This window comes from Danio rerio, chromosome 14, assembly GCF_052040795.2.
Source record: "Danio rerio strain M-AB ecotype USA chromosome 14, GRCz13ab, whole genome shotgun sequence".
NCBI lineage: Eukaryota > Metazoa > Chordata > Actinopteri > Cypriniformes > Danionidae > Danio > Danio rerio.
In genome coordinates this window covers 11,870,738-11,898,733 of record NC_141034.1, presented here as the reverse complement: position 1 = coordinate 11,898,733, position 27,996 = coordinate 11,870,738, and the positions used below count along the sequence as shown (strand labels likewise).

The 27,996-nt window shown below is 36.0% G+C and overlaps 1 protein-coding gene and 2 long non-coding RNA genes across 4 annotated transcripts in view; 1 reads left to right on the top strand and 2 right to left on the bottom strand.

Annotated features, from left to right (window-relative positions):
- Positions 1-27,996, bottom strand: part of LOC147840776 (uncharacterized) — a 1,215,461-nt gene that overhangs the window by 438,451 nt on the left and 749,014 nt on the right. The gene's annotated exons all lie outside the window — the stretch shown is intronic.
- Positions 376-12,782, bottom strand: rlim (ring finger protein, LIM domain interacting). Its single transcript, XM_087281115.1, has 4 exons — positions 12,637-12,782; positions 11,636-11,830; positions 3,364-3,468; positions 376-3,267 (listed from the first exon to the last, which is right to left on the bottom strand). The coding sequence occupies exons 2-4, from the start codon at positions 11,802-11,804 to the stop codon at positions 1,625-1,627; spliced, it is 1,917 nt and encodes a 638-aa protein (XP_087137241.1). The 5' UTR covers positions 11,805-11,830; positions 12,637-12,782; the 3' UTR covers positions 376-1,624.
- On the top strand, positions 13,148-20,070 carry LOC147833873 (uncharacterized). Its single transcript, XR_015507183.1, has 3 exons — positions 13,148-13,235; positions 16,023-17,683; positions 17,916-20,070. It is a non-coding gene; the product is annotated as an uncharacterized LOC147833873 (long non-coding RNA).

The window sequence follows — 27,996 nt, the reverse complement described above, 5'->3', positions numbered from 1 at the left end:
TACCCTGTACTAAAATGGCGGCTCTGTTGACGCATTCCTTCCAATAGACAACAATAGCGTAGGCGACATCTACGTTTCTGACATTTACGGTGCCAGAAACTTGTGTTATTGTTGGCTTAGTGAACAAGCCGTTTCCGATCATAGATATATGCATGTGTATATGTCTCAGGCTCTGGATTGCCAGTCTTACACTGCACCTTGGTCCCATATTCATTATATATAACCTATTTAATTTTACATCACAGCTTGTTCTTAAGATGTCCAAATATGTATTGCTAATTGGATTCATCAATTGTGAGGCTGGAAGATATTTTTCTTTATTCTGAAGCAGCACTTAACAGGATGGGGACACTGGTGAGGCCACAGAGAAAACGGTCAGGTGAGGAAATAATTTTATTCATTTTAAACACAGCAAAGTGGAAGCTAGTCAAAATCTGACTCAAAAATAGGCTATAAATATGATGCTGACAAAATTAAGAAATTCTATTGAGGAGCTCGCTCTCATAATACATGACCTCAGAACTGAAGAAGAGTGTGCATTTAATGAGGGTTGGCTTGCTTACGAGACATGAAATGTTGATGTATTCGAGAACATTATGCTTAGGGTTAGTCTCCCAAGTGAACAAAGAAACAATGAAAATAGATCGTTTCTAAAGGACACTGCATTTCTCACTCACATCAGCCTTAATAACCTCAGCTCATATAAGAAACCAACCATTCCATGAGAAAAAATAATTTCCTCCTCAGACGTTAATGATAAATGGTAGATAAATGGTGCTATTTTCAATGTACAGAACTGTTAGAAAAACTTCCATTTAAGTCTTCATTTTAAATGTTAATATTTACAGACTACAACATACAAGTCAATCTGGCAAAACATCCTTTACATTTTCCTTATTAGCATTGCACAACATTGCCTATACATAGCCAAGTTTATTACTTAAGATATATGAAAGATGCTTTTGAATCCGCAGACTGATGCATCATCGTCATTTGGGAAGACAGGCGAAAATACAACCTGATGTGTCCGTGTAGCATATTTACAGCCTTGTTGTTGGTTGGTTTGTTTAAAAAGTGTCTGATCACATGGCTTTTAAAACCAGGTTTACAGAAAATGGTTAAATGCCAAATCAAAGTCTATTCTACAGAGTATGACAAACTCACTTAAAACTATTGCATGAAATCTTTTTCGGATCATCTGCATTTCGTCATTTATGATGCAACTGGTACAACACATACTATGATTTCATACCAACACAACCAACACTGTATGAAACCACATAAACATATGCAGCACAGTGCTCTTTTTTTGAACAAAGTAAATGTACCATACAAAGGGATCTCTGCATTGCCTTAGAATTTTGTCAAATGTTGATATTTAATAGAAGTGAAGAACCAGGGCTGGAGCATGGCCTTCACCGTTTTTGTCCTGCAACAATACTTATTCCACTGTAAGATGTGTCAAAACACACTGCCATAAAGTTTGGGGGTGGGGAGATCTTGGCACCAGCAAATCTGATAAAACTTGATGGCTTTATATAAGATGTATGGGGGGGAAATCTCATTAAGAGTCCTCACATGACTAGGTAAATATAAAGCAAAGGGCAGAAAAATCTCATTTTAGCTAGACAACACTCTCACGGTTGGTGGAAATGAGCACCGCCCTGCGGCAAATAGGGCAGGTCGAGTTTTCTGATAGCCAGCGGTCGATACAGTGCACATGGTACTCATGAGAGCAGGGCAGCTTCCGCAGTTTGTTGCCTTCAGCATACTCTGTAATACAGACACTACAAGTTTTGAATGCATCGCTCTCGCCAAAGTTTCGCATGGATAAGTTGTCAATCTGCTCTTTGGTGAGACCTCTGGGCTGGTCGTCATCTTCCTCGTTGAGCAAGAAGAAGTGCGCAAGTCGCAGGAAGGGCAGTGATCCAGTTTCATCCAAGTTGATCGGAGCCCGTTGTCGCCCTCGGTTCTCCCGAGGTCCAGCAGCACCAGGTAGTCCACCTTCCACTTCCCTTTCCTCAGTCCTTGCCTCTAAACCACCCTGGTTCAAGCCTCCATGGCCGGGAAGATAGGGGTCTGCTTCACTTGCACCAGTTCCAGTAGAAGCATCAGGGTTTCCCAGTGCGTCAGAGAGGTCTGCTGGTGGGTTGTCTTCACGATTTGAGTCTGGAACTTCAGCTTCCATAAAATAGCTAAGCTCACCAAAGCCAGTCATGATCTGACGAATCATAGACTGCAGAGCCAAAGAAGTGGCTTCCCCAAGTCCTGCATCCGAGATCCTACGAATGGGAATGCGGATAGTGCTGACGTATGTTCTTACTCCTGCTCGCTCAGAACGGGAGAAGGTCCGGCGAAAACCTCCACGCTCAGTCTCGTATAATAAAGTGTTGTTTGAAGTCTGCGAACGAGACCTTGTACGATTTGCAATGCTGTCTCTCTGACGATACTCTCCGGGACGCACCCTACGTACCTGCAAATCCAGCATTATGGTTGGAGGACGACGTCCTGAGGCCCCTGCTTCTCCAGTAGTTGCCTCTCTTTCTTGAGGTGCTTCAGGTACGTCAGTTGCTGATCCCAAAGTATGAGTTTCCGTTTCCACTGTGCTCTGCCTAGATAAAAACAGTTGCCGAGTCCTTGAGCTTCCCTCAACCTGTGGCTCAGGAAGTATCTCAGGATTATGAGTAGGTATGCCGTGCTGGGTAGGCGGGAGTCCATCCAATCTTTCAAGGTTGATCGGTGAACGACCTCTTGCCGTGCGAGCCCTTGTCCGTCGCTGCTCTGGACTTCTGCTACGAGCCCTTATTTGACCCCTACGGGGTTGTTCCACTGAAGGCAAGTTTGGAGGAGTTGAGGTTAGTGGATTTGGTGCATCTACTGGTACATTATCATCTCTGTTTAGAGTCAATGTGCTAGGAACTGGCAATTCTGGCTCTACAATAACAGCCAACTCATCCACAACTGGCTCCTCAACTACCTCTGCAGTCTCCATAAGACTCTCAGGCTCAGAAACAGAGCCATCTGGTCTTTCCTGGCTGCCTTCCAACCTTTCTGTCTGTGTTTGCTGCTCAGCAATGTTACGATTGACATTGATCTCCAAGCTGAAACGGAAATCACCACTGTTGGGATTGGTTTGGCTCACAGCCCGCCATGACTGGTTACCCCGGTAACCACTCCTAGTTGTATTCCCCGTCTGTCGTACTGTGTTCAGCCAGTCAAGAAGGGTCTCCCCACTTGGGTTTTCTTCAGTGCCCTCAACCTCTGTCGCTGGGAATGACAAGAAATTGATTTTAAATACATGATTATCACAGGAAAGTTAAATGAATGATACACAAAAGAAAAAAAAAATAGCAGCTGACGTACCTCCAGGCGCTTCCCTTCTTTCTTCAGTGATGTTACTGCTGGGTGACTCAGGGCCATCCTTGACCTGCCTAAGTCGGTTCAACAGTTCATCTGCTGTGATTTCACCTGATCAAGAAACATGAGGGTTAGCATTTTATGCCACTGAAGGAGTGGAGACTTGCAGAAAACTTAAAAAAAGCAATTCAACTGATCAAAAGCATTGTTTACTGTGGTCAATTCCAAACATTTATACACACACAAATGTTCAATCTTTTCTCCAGCAGCAACTTCTTTTAAAACCCCTCAACCCTGATTAAATGAATAGCTAGTAGTCAGATTCTTTTTATCCTTAGTTAGTTTTAGCTGGCTATTGTGGCTATCTATATGTATTAACGGTTTTGATTTGGGAGATGCTTAGATATGCATGTGTGGGATCATTTTAATAAATGCATGCTTTCCCATATGCATTCATCAAACATCTAAAGGTAGGTGTAGTGTTATTACTAGGCAATTTAAAATATTATTAAATGTCATCTAGATAGTCTACATAGCTTACCCGAGTTGCGAGTTTATTACGGATTACCTATGATAACCACATATATATATATATATATATATATATATATATATATATATATATATATATATATATATATATATATATATATATATATATATATACATACACACACACACACACACACATACATACAATGTTTTACCATACATAATTAAATTTTTTCTTCACAACACAATATTTTTTAATTAAAATCTATGCATATATTAATATTTATATATTATTTGTAATACAATATTGTCATTTAATACAAGCCGTAAGATATCTATCTATCTATCTATCTATCTATCTATCTATCTATCTATCTATCTATCTATCTATCTATCTATCTATAGTTGTGTATATATATATATATATATATATATATATATATATATATATATATATACACACATATCTTACTGATTGTATTAAATGACAATGTTATAATACAAATAATATATAAATATTAATATATGTAGATTTTAATATTAAAAAATTATTGTGTTGTGAAGAAAAAATCTAATTATGTATGAAAAGCATCGTCAATGCACCGTGATGCACCAAGATATCGAATTAAACTGAATGGATGGCATGATAATCGTAACTAAACCAAACTGTAAGACCGGTGTAGGTTCACACCCCTAATATAATGTGTTTTCATTATATAAAGTTATTTGTTTTGTAAGTAGTGGTGCCAGTAACTGTGTGTTCACACCGAAAGCAGTGAGAGCGTCCAAGGTCGCTCTGGCCGCCCTGGTGACAACGCTGGCTGCCTGTCAAAATTCGCTACATTAATCTCGTATTTAAAGGAGCAGTTGCAGCATATCAGTTACATTCCTGCATAAAACATGCTTTCTAGCGTGAAAACGTTGCACACTTCTTATCGAATTCATTTTACAATGGAAGATCAAGTTGCATGTGTTCTGGGTTTGCTCCATTTAATTATCCAATGTGTCTATGTCTGAAATATCCTAAAGCAGCAATACTATTTTGTACTGTTGGATGAGATTCCCGCTTTTTTAAAGATAAATATATAACATTAATGCACATCAGTAACTCGCCAGTAACGTATTTAATGCATATTTATGCAAGTAAGCATTGTAAATAATTGAAAATCTGGCGACCCCAATAATCAACCCCTTGGGAACAACCCTTTGGTCGGTACCAAAGTTCACAGGTCTGTGTTCTCTGAACTCCTCTCAAGCGATGGACTTCTTCATTCTGATTGAAGGTCATTCTACTGTCATAGCTCATTACCATAAAGTTGAGTTGATTTCAACTCTCCTCGATGCCCACAACGGCAAAGAGGTGCCATGCCGCTCCTTAAAGCTTATCGTCACCTCTTCTCATTGAAAATGAAGGACTTTCGGCTACTTTGACGCTCTCACCGCTTTCGGTGTGAACGTTACAGTAAACCTTGGATTTAGTTTAATTCAGATTTTGTTAATTTGGATGGGATTAAAATGTAGCATGCTAATTGTGCCCCTCTGTCTTAATATCAGCTTTTGTACATCACAACATAAATTGACATCCAATATTATCTCGGTCGTAGAGTTAGTCACAGAACTTATTTGTACTGACAAAAGTATGTGTTTCATTTGTTTTAAAGCCTTGCCAGCTAAACGTTAACGGCAGCTCTGCATTTTTTTTTCAGAGCACACACCCGACAAAAGGGACAAGAGCATTCCCCTACAAAGCCAGTCAAACATAACCAAAATACAAAATCAGGCTATCTTTAAAGTCTGATCACACCAAAACTGCCAAAACCATACAAGATTTACATAAACACAATTGAATGTGGTGTCTAGATAGAAAGGAAACAGTTATTATAAAAATGGATGCATTATGTGTGGGTCTTAAAGGGCCAGCAGACTAATAATCAACATGGTGCTGCTTGTCATTAAGAGACAATAAAAAATTTGTATTCTGTCAATATTTGCTAATTTTCACCTAGTCTGTATTCATTAATTATTATCAATTTGATGTTAAGGTGACGCGGTGGCGCAGTAGGTAGCACAATCACCTCACAGCAAGAAGGTCTCTGGTTCGAGCCTCAGCTGGGTCAGTTGAAATTTCTTTGTGGAGTTTGCATGTTCTCCCCGTATTTACCTGGATTTTCTCCGGGTGCTCTGGTTTCCGCCACAGTCCAAAGACATGTGGTATAGACAAATTGGGTATGCTAAAGTTGACCGTATTGTATATGTGTGAATGAGTGTGTATGGGTGTTTCCCATTGATGGGTTGCAGCTGGATGGGCATGTGCTGAGTGAAACATATGCTGGATAAGTTAGCGGTTCATTACGTTGTGACGACCTCAGGTTAATAAAGGGACTATCCAAAAGAAAATAAATGAATGAATGAATTTGATGTTAATAAAACTAAATGTTTTTAAAAATCATAAAGTATATTGTGATTTTTTTAGCAAAATAATTGCCATATTGCCCACCTCTAGCCACAGTTATGAATTGATAAATCATGTATGAATTGGACAAACAGTGTATGCATGCATACAATCAAATACTTTTGTGACGGAAAACTGACACACTGTAAAAATCTAATTTCTGCACAACCTCAGCAGAAAACCTCTACTCATTCATTTGAACTTTTACATTGCATTCATGATGAATGGTGTACCACCTAGTGTTAGCACATTGAAAATTAAACTATATTTTCCCAAGTTCAAACTTGAGAGGGGGATATAAAACAAAAAAAGGATGTCATTTTGGCATTAGAGCCAAATGTGAAAGCACCAACTGATTGCATGGACCCAAATATAAATTATATATATTAAGGGTGTCATGATCCTCCAAATCCTCGATTCGATTACATTTTCGATTCTAAAGGCACGATTCGATTTTCGATTATGAATAATTAATTAATTAATTAATGACCAATTAATTTTTTGTAGCCTACCGTTTAAACTACCTGACCTGGATGGTCTTTGTTTTACCCATAAACAAATCGTACAATAAATGATTAAAGGCAAGATACACACATAATTACCACCTGTCAATCACTTTTTCTGCGGGACTCGTGAATAGGCAGCGATCTGTGTCGTTATAATGGCATCGGTAAAAAAGACGCACAACCAACAGGAACCAGCCAACAGTATCTGAGGTGTTCACTAAAATGACTAAGTACAAGTGAGTGAAAGATTGAAGCAGTCCTCTGACTGCCTGGACCTGCTTTCTCGAGCGCATGGCTGTGTATGCGTCTGTGTGGTCATGTGATTGGCATTTTCCGCGAGCGGATTTGCAACGGGGGCGGGCGGAGGATCGCGATGCCGGTGTTGTCTATTGGACGAACCGTACGTAATACATACATAGCAGAGCTTGCAAAACTGTGTTTTTTTGTCGACAACACGAAATCCAAAATGCTTACACACCGGCGACATCATTGAAAGAGGAGAGGGTTTCTTTCGACAGGTCTCCTGCTTCTGCAGTTTAACAAGCACTTCAACAAGCCGTTTTTTTTCCCGCTTGGCAAGCCAAGCTGACGTGACATGGGGGCGTGGCAGCATCAACGATTCTATTTTTTGATTCGATAATCGAAATTGAGCATAAATTTCGATCGATTTCGATTAAAAATCGAAATCGTGACACCCCTAATATATATATATATATGGTATTCATATCACAGCTTATTATGTTCCCTATCTATCTCTTACTTTGATAATGGGACAGGCAGTAGCAGAAGTCAATATATCTTATAAGCATCTCATCTGTTACAATTACTTGTCAACACATAAAAAAATCAACAAAAAAGACGGATTACAAATGTATTTAACTCTAAATACATCTGTATTTATCTTATGTTCTTGTAATTATAATTTAGACTATATTTTATCTCCAATACCCAACTCAACAGAACTTAAGAGGGCTTTAAAGTGAGCTGTACTGTTGTCAAAACTTGACGTATACACACTGCTGATCACCAATTTGACCAAGAGAATTATTACTTGTAGAGTCATTGGATTTGCAACATGTGTTATTGCTTGTTTTGTATTGTGCGTTTATGTCACGTTTACAAAGATGTCACAGCAATAAAGGCGGTGTAAATAAAGCAATATGACTACTTACTTTAAGCAGTACTAAACTGCTGTAGAAATTAACTGAAACTGAAGCAACCTGAACTTTGCTGAACCATACTAAACAGTTCTGAGAGCTCTGCCAGGAAGCATGAGGACTCGACATGGGACGATAATCATTTTCAAGGTATACCGCGGTTTGGAAAGATCAAGGTTTTAAAACTGCCAACATATCCTCCTATACCGTTCCTAAGATACGAATTAAGATGAGAGATATAAGATTTTTTTATAGTTTTTTTTTTTTTGGTTTGTTTGTTTTTTTAGGACAACCAATCTCCATCTGTAAAGCTATCCAAAGATGCCGTCTTAAATTGTAAAGAAATCTGTTTTTGAAACAAGTCAATAATTTCTTTGATTTCTTTAGCCTGACATGTTTACTGCTCAAAAATATCTTAAATGTTTCTCAAAATAAAGTATATTGTTCAAAGTTTTTTTTACCCAGATATTTAGTTTTTTTTACCCAGATATTTAAAAAGAACTTGTTTTAGAGCAGTAAGCACAATATTGTCATACCGTGAAGTCGTGATATTTTTATCTAAGGTTGTCATACCATCAGAATCAAACACCAGCCCATGCCTAATAAAGACAGAGCTTATTAATATTCATAACCCTTCCAAATAAATTACAAACAAAGCATTACGATTATATGGCTAAATCATAGTGAGGAAATTAACTTCCCATTCTCTAGATTTTTTGCACCTTCCCAAGTCAAATGCATACCTATGTAGATATCAATAAAATGTAATCCTTGTCTAATGTTCAAATTGACGATCCTTTCCTTATGTTCATGGCAGTTTTTTGCCCACTGACCTCCATTTTTACAACATTTTTGATTGCAAAGCCTTGACAGCATACAATTGTATAATCAATCAGGTAAGTGTCATTTTACTGTTTGCATGTGCTAAAAAAAGGTTTCTGGCTTTTATATGAAGTTCTATAGAGTAAAACAGAAGATTATTGTGGCCTTGAGCATTTTGCACACTGCTTATGTACCCTGCACGCCTTGCATTTTATCCGCCGGCTGCACCTCGCGTTTTTGCCATTGCGCATTGATAGTTTACAGTTAAAAAAAGTCAACTCTAAGGGGAAAAAACAAGTCATGTCAGTCACATCTCTCAGCATTCAGTTTGATCGGCCCCTTACTATGTTTACAATGTTCTGAGAGCTGAGCTGCTTATTTTCATTCTCTCAGGCATATCAAAATAAGTGTGCAAAGATCTCTTTCACACACATACACACATAATACTCCATATAGAAGCCAGAAATTATGCTATTTTGCACTGCAACTGATGATCAACAGTAATCAAATTACCAGAAAGTGCCATTATAATGAAAGTCAATGGGACAAAAAAACAGCCAAGAAAATAACGAAAGTGTAGTTAATTTACCCAGAGGGTATTATTGAGTTTTCTAAAGCATTTTCCCAAAATATATGTCAAAATAATGTGTCACTAAAAATTGTTGCATTTGCTAAAACACAGACGAAGTCTGGATTATAACTCATCATTTCGCATGTGTTTTTTTTTTGAGGCCTGTGACTGTCTGACAGCTTTAAAAGCATTCAGGCATAAGAAATTGTACCGTTTGGAACTTTGACAAATTAACAACAATTAATTACTGAACTGTTTATAAAACGAAAACTATGCAGTAGAGCAGCACAATTAATTGAAAAGAGATTGCGATCTCGATTCGACCCCCTAGACGATCTTAATCCAGCATTTCTACGATTCTGTCAATCATAGTTTCAAGTTCAGCAGAGAAGCAAAAGTCGGCTGCACGAGTCTATTCATTGTTTCACACGCGTTGCTTAGCGACATGGACACCTCCAAATGATGTTAAAAGAATCACATACTGTATTTAATACTGTATTTATATGGTGTAATTCACCTAAAAATGTCATTTTTGACTTCATATAATGCTGTATTCGCGGCCGGGAAATCACACGTGACGTGAGCATATGCTCTGAATAATAGGTAATAAAGTTGTAAATAATGTTCAGTTTTTGGCACAGAGTGATCGTTTGAGAGCCGCGCACAATGTATGAACAGCACTTAGCAGTCAAAATGAAGCCGAAAGCGTGCACATCACTTAAATAATCATTTCGCATTTTAGAGTTTAATCAATGACAATAAATGTTTACAGTGTCAGTATAACTACTCTAGCCTATATAATGTAGATTTTACCAGTGAATTAAATGGTCTAATTATGTTCTCAATGACAGATTGCAAGCACAGGCCTATATCATAAACATAATTCAACATCAGAATTCATTTAAGTACAATAATTATTTATAGAAATAGACCTACACAATATTAATGTTGTTGTTTTACCACATGTTTGAGAAAAAAACAATAATCTCATATTAAGCTTTATTTTACATCTACAGAATCGTGAGAGAATTTTGATCTTTATTTTGAACAAAAACATTGTGATTCTCATTTTAGCCAGAATCGTGCAGCTCTACTATGCAGTATCATTTTACATTTGATTATTCAATTACTCTACACCTAAATAAAGTTCGACTTCTACAAAAAAAAGGATTATCTTTTTCTTTATTGAATTTATCTATGCTCATTGATTGTTTATTATATTTTACGCATTCCCCTACAGAATAATCCGAATCGAAAATTAAAAGTAGTTTCCAAACAGTTATTCAACTTCTCTTGTAAGATTTTATTCATATCGGCCGGTACTAGTTTCTAACAATATGATAACCTTGGATAGAAATATTACGATTTCATGATATCATGGTATTGTGTAGTCACCATTTTTGACTTTAACAATTAAATATTTTATTGAATTATTTTTTTTTATCATTCAGCTACTGTATTTGAATACTGTTAGACTCAGGAAACAAACAAACAAACAAAAAATTATTTCAACTGCTTTTTCTTGATTGTATTTATAGATTGTTATGCATCAAAATACTCACAAAACATGCAAGTAATAATATTCAAATTAAAAAATATATATCGCAATGCTAGATTTTCCAATATCGTGCAGCTCTAGAATTGTGATTACTGCACTAAAATAAGTTATTTTTAAATGTCTGGGTAAAAAACAAAAACTTTTTCCCCTATTAAATGCACTATATTTTATTTTAGGAAACATTTATAACATTTTGGAACGGTAACATGTCAGACTACATAATTAAAATAAATAATTGACTTCTGCTGTCTTCATTAGCTCCAAAAACACTGATTTCTTTACAAAATATTAAAGAAACACATTAAAAAATCTTACATATACCTTAAGAATGGTATAACAGAAAACCTTAGCAGTTTTAAAACCTTGACTTTTCTAAACCTCGGTAAACTTTGAAACCAATTATCATGCCATGCCTAATCGCAACATATATCGCAGATTAAAAAACATCACAATCTTTGATTTTTCCAATATTGTGCAGCCCTAAATCACAGTCAAATAAATAGTGCTGTTGTTTGAAAGTCATGTGCAAATATAAAACCAACTTTACCTCAATAAAAGCACACAGAGGTTTAAACAAAGTATCAAATGCATTCTAATGCACCTTTAAACGCCTCCAAAAATGTTACAAACCATAATGACCACAATGTATCCAAGTAAAGCACTTTAAAAATCATTTAAATTGTCTTGCATGATAAAAAGATGAATGAAAATTGTTTTTACCAGGGGTGCCGAGTAGATTGTTGTCTCTCATGAGCCTATAATCTTCCTCGCTAAGATTGTTGACAAACTGATAGAAAGCCTCCTCTCTGTCCAGACGGTCCAGCTGCCTTCTGCGTTGTATTTCAGACTGATCACTGCTGCCTTGATCTGCATTATCCTGACCCTCCATCACTGTGACCCAGGTATCAGATCCAACTTAAACACAAATCAAGAAAGAGCATTGTGTCAACTTGTCACACGCATCGAGAGAAAAATACGCATTAGCAAAACCATTCTACGTTACAGTCAATTGTACACGACGTTGGCTGCTATATACATAAATATAGCAACCATATAGGATTGTTTGACACCATCGTTAATACGAGCATGAAACGGTCACACAGTCCCTGTATGCGAACGTAGCTAATAAAACTGGTCAAAACGCCAAAGCGCTGGGTGACTAGAATAATATTAGTAAACCACTGAAGTGTAACTTAAGGTTGTGAGTTAAACTGGTCTATTTTGGCTCAGTTGAAGTATAATGAACTGACTGCAGCTGATACTGAAAACAAAATGGCATCAGCGAGCTAAACATGCTAATAGCTAAAGCTCGAGTATTTCAAGGAAAACAGCTCTTACATGTGCCCTTGATACCGCGTACAATTGCCAGATAAAACGCGACACTAGTGTAAGTAAAATAACAAGTGTGCTGTTAGAAAATAACTAAATAACCAATTTTACATCAACGGTGTGTTTCACAATGTGTGACGACAAGTCGCTCGCAACCATGAACTAAGGGAAGGTTGACGGCTAATATTAGCAGTAGCATGAGCTCAAATTAGGCTCGAGTTAGCTCGCATAACCCATGGAGCACAAGCATTCTTTATCATGCTAAGCTAAACCGAAGCTAATGTTAGCACGGCTAAGAGTTTAAAAAAACAGCCAACCGTCAGCGGGCTCTCCATTATTTCGCCGATCACAATAAACCGATAAGTGAAATAAGTAAAAACAAAGAGGAATACCTTAATAAACCCGTCGACGCCTTATCTAGTTACAGTTAGCGACCTGTAGATGTTTGTAAGTTTTAATCTTGACAGCTATTCAGGAGTTCATTTTCTCAGGCGTCTCTTCGGCATCGAATCTACTTCCGGTGTGCGTAATAGTACGTAAACGTGTTATAACGTAAAAGTCCCTTTTATAAGCTGAGGGAAAGAAACAGATGCTCGCTTTCTCTCTTGTATTACCTACAAGACTTTATAAACGTTTGTGAAAAACTATATTAATTGCACTATTCCACAAATATGATTGAAACTAACTCTATTCGAAATAACGTTTTTATAGCAAACATGTCTAAAGTAACACGTCTACTGAAGTTAATGCTAAATTATGACAATATCGGATTAAAAGGACAATACATTACTACTAATAATACTAAATTGATAATACTAAAAGGACAAAAATGATAATTTATAGGCACCACTACTACGAGCTTAACTTTTATTTTGAAATTGTGAAAGAGACACCGGAAAAAACAAAAGTGTCAAGTTAACATGGCCGTGAGTGGAAAGTCACGAATGATCCAGCGATTTGTAATTTCGGTTCATTTTAACATCGACATCCTGTAAGAATTGAACTCGTCATTACATTTCCTCCTTGTGAATTTCCTTAAAATTATTGAAAAGTGACTATTTAATAATATTTTATCCGTTTATTCTTGTTTAAAGCTCACTAAACATCATATGTATGTACAGAACCTGCTAAACAAATAAATAAATAAATAAATACACAAATATATACATAAATGAGTAAATACATTCCTGAATAAATAAAATAATAAGTAAATACGCAGATAAACAAATGTTAATTAAAAATCCACAAATTCCTGCATAAATAAATATTTAATTAATAGTGCAGGCAGGTAAATAATTAAATAAATTACACGAGGGGAATAAGAAAATGCTAAACTGAAAGTTTATTTTAATAAACATTTAAAAAAAAAAAAGGGGGGGGGGGGGGATACACATTCAGTTTGCATTGTCTTAGTTCGTGTAATTTATTTAATTATTTGCCTGCCAGCACTATTAATTATTTAAAAAATATGCAGGAATTTCTGGATTTTTATATACATTTATTTATTTGCATATTTATTTATTTATTAATGTTTTATTTATGCAAGAATTTTGGGATTTGTTTACTCATTTATTTATATTTGCGAATTTATTCATGTATTGTTTTTGCAGGTTTTACCCTCCATACATATTTAATCTATACCAATAGATAAAAAAGCATAAACACAAACATTGCTTACTTATTTATTTTTAGTGGTTGTTTTTTGTTTGAGAAAATTATAAAGCCGAGAAGTATTGCACGAAAGTGGACTAAGGAAAGCCAGGAGAACAGAAAAAAGCGCAGCTTGACCTCTGTCCTTCTGGCTTAGTCAGTTGCATGTTTGCTTATCCAGGATGAGAATAAGCCCCTTTTTCAAGCCTGATGTAGATAGCCAGGGTAAGTGCGTTTGTTAACAGACCACAGGATCCATCACAGAATCGATCATGCAAGTATGGATAAACCCTACTGTGAGCCAATCAGATAACGAGTTGAAAAACGCCTCTCTCGCCCACCAATCTGGGAACTCCCATTACTTTCATTCAGAAAATTAACAGAAACATATATAGATGCATACTTTGTCTTAAATGTGACTAGTGGACATTCATGGTACTAATTTATTGTGCAATATCAAACACCAAATATTTGATAATTTATATACCACTTTCATTCATTTCATTATAATCAATAAATTAACAAATGAATTCTTCTTAATTAAGTCCATGTAATCTATAATATGCTGTTTTATCATTAAAAAAAAAAAAATATATATATATATATATATATATATATATATATATATATATATATATATATATATATACATACATACATACATACATACATACATACATACAGTTGAAGTCAGAATTATTAGCCCCCCTGTTTATTTTTTACCCAATTTCTGTTTAATGGAGAGAAGATTTTTTTTTAACACATTTCTAAACTTATAGTTTTAATCACTCATTTCTGATAACTAATGTATTTGATCTTTGCCATGATGACAGTAAATAATATTTGACTATTTTCAAGACACTTCTGTACAGCTTAAAGTGACATTTAAAGGCTTAACTAAGTTAACTAAGTTAACTAGGTAGGTTAGGGTAACTGGGGAAGTTATTGTATGGTTTGTTCTGTAGACTATCAAAAAATATATATAGTTTAAAGGGGCTAATAATTTTGATCCTAAAATATTTTTAAAAAAAATTTAAAACTGCTTTTATTCTGGCCGAAATAAAATAAATAAGACTTTCTTCGAAAGAAAAAAATATTATTAGACATACTGTGAAAATGTCCTTGCTCTGTTAAACATTATTTGGGAAATATTTAAAGAATAATTCTGACTTCAGCTGTATATCCTTTTCTTTCATGAATTTTTTTAACCAATTTATCTTGAACATTATTTAAAAATTCAAACTAAGCACATATAATCCACCACTGCATTTTTCTTTACACATAATTTTGTTTCTAAAACATGTCAACTCTTTGACACACTCAGAAAAATAATGTTTGCTGCTCGTTCAAACACATTTACAACATAATTATTGAGGGTTTTTGGGGGGAGGCTTAATTGATTTATGTTCAATACACTTAAATTTGTAAAAACTAATGTTAATTTTAATCCTTCATGTTTTTTCCAATCCAAATCGATTGTATGGATGCCAGCATGTTTTTACAGTTCAATTAACTGCCTTACACATTTCTAAATCATTCATTCATTCATTTTCTTTTCGGCCTAGTCCCTTTATTACAGTTTTTCTCAAATGCTAAAACACATTTCACAAATGTTCCCTTCATGTTCCCTAATGTCTAAACACAACACCCTTTTCTAAAGCTACATAAACACAAGCACACCATCTCACTTCAAAACTCAAACTTTCACACCAAAAGAGCAGCTTAAAGCATTCATAAATGTAAACACTATACACATAATTACACACTACAGCAAAACAATTGAAAACACAATGCTCAATTTGTGAGAAGGTTCATTGTTTCATAACTGCCAATGCATATTTTTAGAAACTTTACAGTAACAGATCTTTTTAGATCTCTGCAGAGGGTTAGGCATTTAGATTTGTGTGTTTCATATGAAATGTATACATTTATAGAAATAATGCATGTACATATCTGTAACACAACTCAATGCAAAAACAGAACAACAGTACTCTTGAAAACATGATCAGGGTGTGAAGTTTTTTTATTTACTTTATTCACACCACAGTCACTGTGCAGCATCATGTCACTAAGCTGCATCGGGCCACATCACCTCATCCACATTGCAGGCTATGTTGTCTTTTGCCAGGCACCACGAGAAAAACACCCGGGAATGGCAAACCTGCCTTGGAAGGCCTCCACTGTGATGTCAACACAGGCCAGCTCTATTGCCCTTAGGAGGTTCTCTCTAGTGTATGGTTGTCTGTCATAAATCTCCACGATGAGAAGAACTCCTCTGTAGGGTTCAAGAAAGGGGAGTAGGGTGGCAGAAAGACGTTTAACAAGTGGTTACTCTTGGTGATGAACCACTCTCTGATTTGGTTTCTTCTATGGAAGTGAACATTGTCCCAAATGATCACATGCATGTGTTGTGCGGGCCCAGGATGGTGTTGTTGGTGGTCCAGAAGGATGTCTCTTAGCTCCTCTAGGAAATTGAGAAGACATTGGGTGTTGTAAGACTCAAGGACAGCATGCCGGTGGGCAAACACCTCTGAATCCATGGCAGCACAAAGAGTAATATTGACAAGGTCAATGACTGTTGCCCGCATCTTGTCCTTAATTATGGTGTGAAGTTGTCTTGGGGGGGACCTTCTCTCCCTCCTGGACCTTTTCCTCTCCCTTGTTGGCCTCCTCCTCTTCCTCGTTGGCCTGTTCATCATCTTCGTTGGCCTACTTCTCTTCATCTATAGCTGTAGCTCTTCTCCCTCCTCTGACTCGAATTCCTCTTCCCCTGACTCTGCCTTCATCCATTGTGTTTGTTTGTAATCTTCAGTAAACTGCACTCTGAACTTGATTTCATACATGTGGTCACAGCATTAGAAACAAGTGTCTTCAATTTTGAGGCACTGTGTGTAATGAATGATGCCTGGTGTGTTCATTGTGTTCTAATATTGCTGACTTTGGCAAGCATTTTCATCACATGAATTTTCATTTGAGAATATGAGCAGAGTTCTTTTGCAACTTGTGTTTTAGCAAGGAAAAATGTGTTTAGATTTATGAGAACGGAGAATTGTTTTTTGTGAATTGTGTCTTCATGAAATGTGTTTATGAAATTAGAAAATGGTGTCTAGATTTAGTAAATGTGTTTAGACAACTGGTCATTTGGTTTAGAGCGGGGGTTCTCAACTGGTTTGGCCATGGGACCCACATTTTTACATGGTCATCAACCCGCGACCCAAATTTTTTAGAAACTATAATATAATTTTAGGAATTATAATTCATTTGTATTTATTTGTTAACATACACAAGTAGTGACATATAAATCATAAGAAAATCATCAAGACTTACAAATAAAAAATATTTTATTATTGTCATTTAACAAAATGTCTCAAATTATACAAATATTACATAGTAAAAATGACAAAGGTTTGGTTTCTAAAAGTGCTCTTTTGAGCGCACATCACTACATATGACACACATATAACTTACATATGAGGTTTTAAGCCTTTTTTGTCATCAATATATGTAAATCCATACTCTACATATTCGGGGTTGTACTTGCGCTTCGACATATTTGTTGCTATAATTAAATGAAATTTCACATGTCAAAAGGTACAGTTGTGGCTCGCGCATTTCAAAATAAAAGTCTTGTATAAGCAAAATAAGTTAAAAATTAAACATTTGTTTGTTTGTTTTTTGACCACACTCTGCGACCCCCTGAAAATGACCCACCAGTTGAGAAACACTGGTTTAGAGGATTTGCTTTTGTGTTTTAGCATTTGAGAAAAACTGTAATCAGGGGTCGCCATAGTGGAATGAATCGACAAATTATTCACCATTACGCAGCGGGTGCCCTTCCAGCCACAAAACCAGCACTGGGAAACACCCATACACTCATACACCATGGCCAATTAAGTTTATTCAATTCACATAGCACCCATAGGAATCCCACGTGGACATGAGAATATGCAAATTCCACACAGAAATGCCAACGGACCCCGCCGGGGCTCCAACCAGTGACTTTCTTGCTGTGAGGCAACAGCGCTACCCACTGTGCCATATTTCTAAATAATTTTAAATTAATAATAATACATTTATCCAATGTAAATAATCTTAGAACTCCAAACTCTGCTTTCTTTATTTGTGTAACCATAAAAATAAAAACAGAGACAAATGGTAACCCCTCTGTATACCTCTATTAATATCAAATTCTATAATTATCTGAACTGTTGAATCTGTCTGATGACATTTGATGACAGACTTAACAAGTGGATTGATTATCCTACCCTCTCAAAATAAGCAAATTAACAGGATATCCAGCAGAAAACCTCAAATATGTTGTCTGTATAACTGAAATCACCTTTTATGAATTCATTCACTATTCTATTTTTAAAGGAGTGAATGAAAACAAGTGAATTTGAGCACCAAGAGTACAGAAGAGATGCTGTTTACTCCACTTTAAGATATCCCCTTGCCATGTCTAGAAAAGCACTGAACAGTTTTTGAGGTCACCTCTTCTGAGATGTGTATGTTTTTTAGAAATAATAATAGCTTGATTAGGCCTGAATGTTGGATCAATTTGTTTCTCTGCTAAATAAATCATACAATCAGGTCAAAAGTTGAAGAGTTCAGATGCAAAAACGTAAAAAAAAATGCCTATTTGAAACTTTCATTTGTTTTTGTTGATTCACTTTAAAGACCATGAAAAGAACTTATACTTTGCTGTAAAAGTGAAATAACCTTCACACAGGAGTCTGATGAAAATTCTCATTTTTAGAAAAAATTTTTTGACGGCATTTAGAGGTTTTTGCATCTAAACTATTTTTTTTTTCAGATCTTGTTAACTCAAATACGTCCTCTCTCTTATTGGAACATGATGATATTAAATGTTTGTATGTTTCATCACTCCCCCAGATATTTATTTTAAGAAATGAAGTTAAAGACGGGTTGTCAGTTTTAATCCAGTTAAGCAGTTTTTGCAGAAGTTCAGATTTGACATTGATGTTTCTCGCACTTTCTGTGAGGCTTCTTCTATTTTAGGAATGTCCTTTAGTTGGATCTGTTCAGTTTGATTAGAGTGCTTTAATTGTCCAAAAGGTTTGTGGTGATTTCTCTTTGTGTTATAGACACCCTCTTTTGGGGTTTTACGCTAAAGAATATAAATACCTTCATTTAAGTTTCTGTATAGCCATCACATTATTCATTATACATAAATATTATGCATAAATGTAAACATACTAAATGTAAAAGCCTATTTAATGCCTTTTAAACAAGAACTGTAATGTCATTTCTGTGTGGTTTGTATTATATTTTTGCTTTTATTTACATTGTAATGTACAAAAAAAGGTTGTTGGTTCGAGTCCCGGCTTGGTCAGTTGGCATTTCTGTGTGGAGTTTGCATGGAGATGCAGTATAGAATAATTGAATAAGCTAAACTGGCCGTCACACGTGTATGTGTGTGACTGTGAATTTAAGGGTGTTTGGAAGTTTAGGCCTACTGGGATGCGTCTGGAAGCATCTGCTGTATAAAACATGCTGGATAAGTTGGTGTTTCATTTCACTTTGGCGACCCCAGATTAATAAAGGGACTAGCAGAAGAGTTAGGCTTGATCCATTTGTGTATGTTTTAAAGCTGATTTGCCAGAAAATAGTTGTAAAAAGGTGGTGCTTCTAATTCTCCTTGTGGATTTGGTTTCTGTAGGTTGTCAATTTAATTCTTGGGGTCAATTTAATTATTGGGGTCAAAATCCCCAAACATCATTACAGAAAACAATAAAACTTATTGATACCTTTTCAAATATTTCTGAACACTCAACTGGAATAAATCTGCTATACTCCCATAAAAAGTTCTCCAGTGTGGATGTGACATCCCAAACATCAAAAATCTTTCTGTGGGATTTGTTTGAACTACATCACATATTTGGATATCAATGTTTCCGCCAGGCTGTCAGAGTTGTTTGCACTTAACTACTGATGATGATCTTCAATGTTGGATGAACTTACCACTATACATCATGGGCAGAATATCAGTAACCAAAATGTCCATACTCCCAAAAATAAACTATTTATTTTCAATGATACCAACACAACCCTCACATACCTGGTTTAAATATCTAGATTCAATTATAACAAAATTCTACTGGAAAAACAAGACCCCAAGAAAATGAACGAATGAAAAAAAAAAATAAAAAACAGAATTGACTGTTTTGTTTGTGCTTTCCTGCTTGGTAAATCCCTCATATTTATTAGAACTTTTTGTCAGTTCATGTTATTTAACATTTACAGCTGTCTATAAGCAATAAAACAAAGCGTTTAAACATTCATTTCACAAATAAATCATAATTTATTTAGAAATTACACAGGATTCTAATGCCATCTTGTGGTAAGACGCGGAAATTCATTTGGCGCTTGAACTCTCACAGTGCATTGTGGGTATTCTAAAGAGAGGCCGTTGTACTCGTTCTTGCTGTTTAATGTGGTATTGATTGAGTGTACTTGAAAATGTCCACTATAGTTTCGGACACGACTACAATTGGCAGCTCTCTCAAACAGTGCACTTTTTACAGGAATAGCTAAGTGGCGATTTGTAATAGCCTACAGCTGTTGTCATTAAGTGGCGATTTGCAATAGCCTAAAGCTGTTGTCATACAGTTTATGTTTTTATATGTAACGAATCAAAACTTCTTATATTTCCATAATTCTATATTAGGGGATTTTTCCCTATAGTCTCGTGGACTACTCTTTATTTAATTTTGAATTACCATTTTGCTTCAAATAAAACACTGTCTTTTTTGTAATACTTTGTTGTATAAGATATTTAACAAGATATTTTGTTACATTTATAACATATTTAACAAAAACAGTACATACCAATAAAAAGAAAAAAATAGTACAGAAGTGTGTGTGTGTGATGCAGTGGCGCAGTAGGTAGTGCTGTTACCTCACAGCAAGGTCGCTGGGATCGGCTGGGTCAGTTGGCGTTTCTGTGTGGAGTTTGCATGTTCTCCCAGCGTTCGCGTGGGTTTCTTCCGTTTTCCTCCACAGTCCAAAGACATGCCATACAGATCATTTGGGTAGGCTATATTGTCTGTAGTGTGTGAGTGAGTGAACACAACACACACTAAATACATATTTTGCAACAGACCATGAAAGCAACTATTTTATTTACTAAATATTGTTGTGAAAATGAAATTGAACTACTATTTCCAGCTTCATCCTTTGGCCCTGAAAAAAAAAAAATTTCCTGTGGTTTGTAATGCAATGGGCAGCACTAATATCTTGATGCCTCAGGATGTTGATGTTGCCATCCACAATGCAGATCTCTCGCAACGTCCCCATACAGAATGTAACCCTAAACTATGATTTTTCCCTCACCAAACCTGACTGATTTTGGTGAGAATCTTGGGTCTCTGAGGGTTCCAATAGGTCTTCTGGGATGACTGGAATGCAGTTAAACAGATGATTCATCATAAAAATTTACCTTCTGCCACTTTTTCAAATGATCAGCTAGAAGTCACGTCATTATTTGTTGCTCTTGCAACTGGGATCAATGACAAGACTTTTGTCAGGTAGTCTAGCAGAAAATAAATACATAAATTAAAAAAAAAAAATACAGTCTGCCAATGGGGTGAGCAAAATAATCTTATGTCAAAAGGAAAATCAGGATTATTTTGCTTACCCCATTCTTTGGTTAAAGGAAAAGCTTACTTAATTGTTGCATATTATTTCTTAAAACAACACGTTTTAGAGATTTTCAAGAAAATGCTTCTTGCTTTTTAAATTTTTTGATATTTGAACTAGAAATAAGACTAAAAAGTCAAAGTAAGAAAAAACGTTTTTGCAGTGCAGCTCATTTCAATATTCATAACTGAATAACTTGTTATTATTAGTTATTTATGTGTACATTTTAGAGCTAATTTGGTACAGTTGTGCACATTAGGATGAAAACAAAGATTATTTAAGAAGAAAAAGGCAAAGGAAATTTTTTTTTCTTTTTCTGATGTTAATTGCTGTGTACAGTCAATACACACATAGCAAAATTTTCTGGCCCAGATCTGGCCCACACAATCAGCTTTAGCTTGGTCCACATGCCGCAGTGAATTACGGTACATGACTAGAAGTCTGGCTTCCATACAAGGTCCAAATATGGAACATATCTGGGCCAAGTCTTAGCTAATAACCCATTACTGGGTCTGAACTGGGCCAGTTATGTTGGTGTGTCACGACTCACAACTGCGTTGAATTTGATAAACTGGGCTTTTTCTTGAAATAACCTGATCGGTAGAATTTTTCTTTACTCAAAACTACTTTAAATGTACTTTAAAAGTGGATCAAGAAAGGCCATACTTACATGGCTCACATTTACATTTTTAACATCTGGTCCAAATACTACATTTGATAAAGGGTCCAAGCCTTTTATGCTGCCTTAAAGACAGTGCCACCTTTTTTTTCTGTTTGGCCCATATGCTGTATGCCAGTGCCGGACGAATGCCGGCTGTGCCAGCTTTATGCCAAATCTGGGCTAAAATTCTTTGCTACCTGGGTAGGTACAGTATAATGACAAGCCAATGTGCAGAAATGATGAAATCAGATGCATAATTCAAACCTAATTAAAAGCTTGATATATGGACTGTAACTAATCTCAACAGTGAAATGTTATTACTTTTGCAAGAACAAATAAAGAGTAACAATTTCCATCTCAAAACTTGATGAAAAGATAATTAGTGTAAACAAACAAGTATTTAAAGTAGAGACTTAATGAAGTTCCTGCGACGTGATTGACTAACTCCCACGAAGATGAACTAAGATTAAACAGTGCCGCATCCCCACGTCAACTACTGACTGAAATGGCATTTTTGTAATAGATAGCAATAGTTTATGCAGACCAAACATTTAAAATAAAGAATTTATTGTACGTTGATTTAGAGGTTTGCATACTGTATCATATAAAGAGTGCAGTAAACTTTCAAAGTAATAAAACAGAACAAAAAATAAAAAATAAACATAAATTAAACATCAAAATATGACTTAATGAACACAGAATAGGTTAAAAATAACATTTCCATGTTTCTCTGTGTTTGATTGTTTTTTTTTTTTTTTTTTTTTGATGATTTTAATACTGTGCAAACTACGGTGGCCGAGAGAGCTTTACATGCTGCAATTTAGGAAAATGTATGCAACTACAAAAAGTGCCAGCTAATTGAGAAAGGATCATCATCCATTTGATAACACACGTTGCAAATTCTCATGACTTAAACAGATTTTAAAAAAATGTGCTGCATTTTCAAATTATGCAAACAAATGATGAAAATTCCTGCAGTTTCTCACAACATTCGCAAAAAGGGTATATGCCGAGCAAGTGTTGTTCCCATACTGATAAACTTCCGGTGAACTGTTATTGTGAGTTTTTTACATTTTATTCGATTCCTTTTATAGCATTGATGTTGTAATGTATTAAAAATACAATCAGTTTAATAGACTTTGGCATTCATTTAGTTGCTCAAGTGTAAAACGAGACAAAAAGCCACTTACTCGCACACGCCTGTCAAAATCGGCAGGCTTGCGCAGAAGCTCTTATAAATATACTGGGGTAAAATAAATGCTTATATTATAAAGACATAACGGGGAAAATTTTTCATTTAATGCAGTGCTTCTTGTACAGTCTGAGACCCACTTTATATCGGATATCACACAGCCTGTGAAGATCGCTGATTTTTAAACAAAACAGACCTTAAACGTGTCGATTTTGCAATGGCATACAATTCACCGAAAGCACTTGACCAAAGTTACTGGCAAATTAAAATTTCTATTAGCATTCTTCGGCATATACCCTATAGTACAGAACACAATGGAAATGTTTCAAGGGGACCCTAAAATGTGATGGACTTCACTATTTAGGTTATAGTTATTTAGGCTAAAAAATACAAATAACAAGGGAAACAGGATGTTAAAGTAAACAAACCAAAATCTCACCTTTTAAAGATCACCTACAACGTAACTGAGGAATAGGCTGGTCTCAATATGCGTTCTTCAGTTTTCTTGTGTAACGTCATCAGCAACCATCAAAGTTCAGTTCCAAAACTGAACATCACAAGAATGGAGGACATGTGAAAGAACCCGGATGCGTTCTTGATATTAAGGATGTGTGGATGTAGACCTGATCGTAAAACTCATTCGAGTCCCAAGTCCCAGCCCAGCAGGCACACAACATCATAAGATGTGAATGTTAGGTTAGATTTAGGTTGTAACGTCAAGTGACCAAAGTTCAATGTCTAGCTACTGTCTAAGGACAACGTTATTTTGACATCTATTAACGTTGTTGAATGAAATTGATATTTGGTTAATTTTATGTAGTGTTGGAAAGTGACCGAAATCCAACGTCGAGCCAACATCTTAAACCAATGTCATATTGATGTCAAATACTGACATTTATTTGTCAAGTATGGCAGATCGTCAAGCTGTAATATCATTAGACGTTGATGTTTGCTTGTTTTCAGGTTGGACGTCATGTTGACGTCCTCATTGCGGCTGAATAAAGGAGATGGGAAGCGCAGCCTTCTATACCTGTTTAATGTTAAAGTTCAGATTTATAACTCAGATAAACTATATTTATCTCAGGAGATTCTTTAAATGAGACGGTGAAAGTAAACATTAACATGAAAATCTTAATAACGGCATAAATACATTAAAGGTGTTTATTTGTCGAAATTCATATTAAAATCTGTTTTATTTGTCTTGTGCAAAGTGTATTTGTAATGTTTTTGTGCTAGTTATAAACAGTGCATCCAAAAAGCATTCAAAGCACTTCACTTTTTTTTTTAACCTTTTTTATTTTACAGCCTTATTACAAAATGAAATAAATTTATTTCCTCAAAATTCTACACACAATGCCCCATAATGACAATGTGATTTTTTTAATTGTTGAAAATTTATGAAAAATAAAAAACCTGAAAATGTACACATGTACATAAGTATTCACAGCCTTTGCCGTGAAGCTCTAAATTTAGCTCAGGTACATTCTGTTTCAATTGATCATTCTTGAAATGTTTCAGTAGCTTAATTAGAGTTCACCTGTGGTAAATTCAATTAATTGGACATGATTTGAAAAGGCATACACCTGTCTATATAAAGTCCCAGGGTTGACAGTGCATGTCAAAGCACAAAACAAGCATGAAGACAAAGGAATTGTCAGTAGACCTCCGAACAGGGTTGTCTCAATGCCTGGGGAAGGTTACAAAAAAATTGCTGCTGTTCTGAAAGTTCCAATTAGCTCAGTGGCCTCCATCATCTGTAAGTGGAAGATGTTTGGAACCACCAGGACTTTTCCTAGAGCTGGTCGGCCATCTTAGCTGAGTGTTCGGGGGAGAAGGGCCTTTGTCAGGGAGGTGGTCAATAACCCGATGGTCACTCTGTCTGAGCTCTAGCTTTCTTCTGAGGAGAGAGGAGAACCTTACAGATGGACAACCATCTGTGCAGCAATCCACCAATCTGGCCTGTATGAGTGGCCAGACAGAAGCCACTCCCCACCTGGAATTTACCAAAAGGCATCTGAAGGACTCTCAGACCATAATAAACAAAATTCTCTAGTCTGATGAGACTAAAAATGTAACTCTTGGAGTGAATGCCAGACGTTACGTTCAGAGAAAACCAGGCACCACTGATCACCAGGCTAATACCATCCCTACAGTAAAAGATGGTGGTAGCAGCATCATGCTATGGGGATGTTTTTTCCGCAGCAGGAACTGGTAGACTAGTTAGGATAGAGGGAAAGATGAATGCAGCAATGTACAGAGACATCCTGAATGAAAACCTGCTTCAGAGTGCTTCTAACCTCAGACTGGGGCGATGGTTTATCTTCCAGCAGGACTATGACTTAAAGCACACCAACAAAATATCAATGTAGTGGCTTCACAACAATTCGGTGAATGTTCTTGAGTGGCCCAGCCAGAGCCCAGACCTAAATTCTGTTGAAAATCTCTGGAGAAATCCGATAATGGTTGTACATCATCGCATCCCATTCATCCCATCCCTTTCCAGCTTGAGATGTACTGCAAAGAGGAATAGGCAAAAATTCCCAAAGACAGGTGTGCCAAGCTTGTGGCATCAGATTAAAAAAGACTAGAGGCTATAATTGCTGCGGATGCACAAAAAAGGTGCATCAACAAAGTATTGAGCAAAGGCTGTGAATGCTCATGTACATGTGATTTTTCAGGTTTTTTATTTTTAATAAATTTGCAACAATTTAAAAAAAAAACCTTTTCACATTGTCATTATGGGGCATTGTGTGTAGAATTTCGAGGAAATAAATTAATTTAATCCATGTTGGAATAAGGCTTTAACATAAAAAAAAAATGTGGATAAGTGAAGCGCAATGAATACTTTCCAGATGGACTGTATATTGAAAAGAGGAAAAACAATACATTGTTGTATGAATGTTGTAATGTTTATATAATTTTCTGTTAGAAATGTATGAAGATCATGTGATCATGAGGAAGAAGGCAGCATGTCATTTCACAGGACGTGTTCTGTGTTCTCGAAGTCTTACAAGTTCATTCTTCCAAAATAACTTGGCAGAACTGCTTTCCACTAGAATGCAAGTCCATTCTCTGCATTCTTGGAATTGAGAAACAGTCAAAGTCACAGCACAGCATTGTCTGTTACGTTTTAGAGCACCACTGAAATATTTCCATTGTGTTCTGTTCTTTTATCAAGTGTTTTGTGAAAATGTTTTCATAACTTGTTTGCATTGTGAAAAAATGCCTGTGTCCTTAATGCTGGCTCTACCGCCCACCATTCCCACAGCACAAATGAAGCAGATCTCCCTTACTACAGTCAGAACTTTATTATTCACACTTATTTATTGTGAGTTAATTCAAGCTTTTCTGCAGTGATGAGGCACCCACGATGTTGTTATAAAGTTCGCTCGCGTGCACGCGTGTGTGCGTGTGCACACACACATGCATGCACGCATACACACAAACAGACATTTAGCTTTGCACTGTTTTTGCACGGCGAATGTGACAGAATACATGTTAATATCCACTCCTGTATGATATCCATTATGTATAATGCACAAAATAGACCTAATTTAAGCCCACAAAGCAGGATTGAAGCATCTATTATAATTGTATTGATGATAAGGGCTGTGGTGTTGAATTACGTAGCGATTTTACTTCCTTTACTGTCTTTATTACAAACATGTCCTGTGTTAAAAATGTTTTAAACTTGTATTATATTTGATGATGACTGATGATCACAGAGAGCTAAACAGATCTTTAATCCCAGTTGCTTTGCAGACATCCTGTCTTCATATGATTGTACACGTTACTATGGAGACATGTTAATATACGTCTGTCAATCAATTCAGTGGGCGGGGAAACCACACTCATACGTCACGTTGCGGTGGGACTCAAAGGGTCTATTTTGACGGTCCATGCGCAAAGCGCAAAACGCAGGGCGCAAATGCTTTCAGGGCGTGTCAGGGCGCGTTTTTGCTAATTTAAGGACGGGAAATCTGCCTTGCACTTTGGCGCATGGTCTAAAAGGGTTGAGTTTATTTTCTTAATGAGTTTTAGGTGTGTTTTGAGAATAAACCAATTACAGTCCCATCTCCCATTCCCTTTAAGAGTCAGCTACGTGGAAAAAAAGTCTAAGTGGAAAAAAAGAGCATTTCACAAGCAAACAGTTAACAGTTAACAGTTTTTTAACAGAAAACTGTTAAACAGAGCATCTACTGTGTGAGAATGAGAGATAATAGATCACTTTCACTTTCGCTCTTGGATAGGGAAACCTTTATGCTCAGACATCAATTAGACTATAAATAAATACTTTTGTTTGTTAAGCGCAAATATTCGTTTCAAAACTATTTCTATATTCAGTTATAATTTCCAGCAAACGAATAAATGAATAATAATAGCAAAATGTGCTCAAAAACCTGAGTTATATCCTAAAACACATGCCGTGCCCCATATGGTCTAAAACCTGACAGGTGGGCAAATCTAAGCTTGTTTTTAATAAAACACATATAAATATGGATATAATAAATAATACTGCTAATAATAATAACATTATACAAAAGTAAATTGTTATGAATGAACTGAAAAAGCCTCCCGAGATGACAAGAC

Excerpts from the sequence above, each read along its gene's own strand:
- rlim (XM_087281115.1), bottom strand. The coding sequence starts at position 11,804 with ATGGAGGGTCAGGATAATGCAGATCAAGGCAGCAGTGATCAGTCTGAA. Across the intron at positions 3,469-11,635 it reads CAATCTACTCGGCACCCCTG|GTGAAATCACAGCAGATGAA; the intron begins GTAAAAACAATT and ends TTTCTTGATCAG. Across the intron at positions 3,268-3,363 it reads AAGAAGGGAAGCGCCTGGAG|CGACAGAGGTTGAGGGCACT; the intron begins GTACGTCAGCTG and ends TGTCATTCCCAG.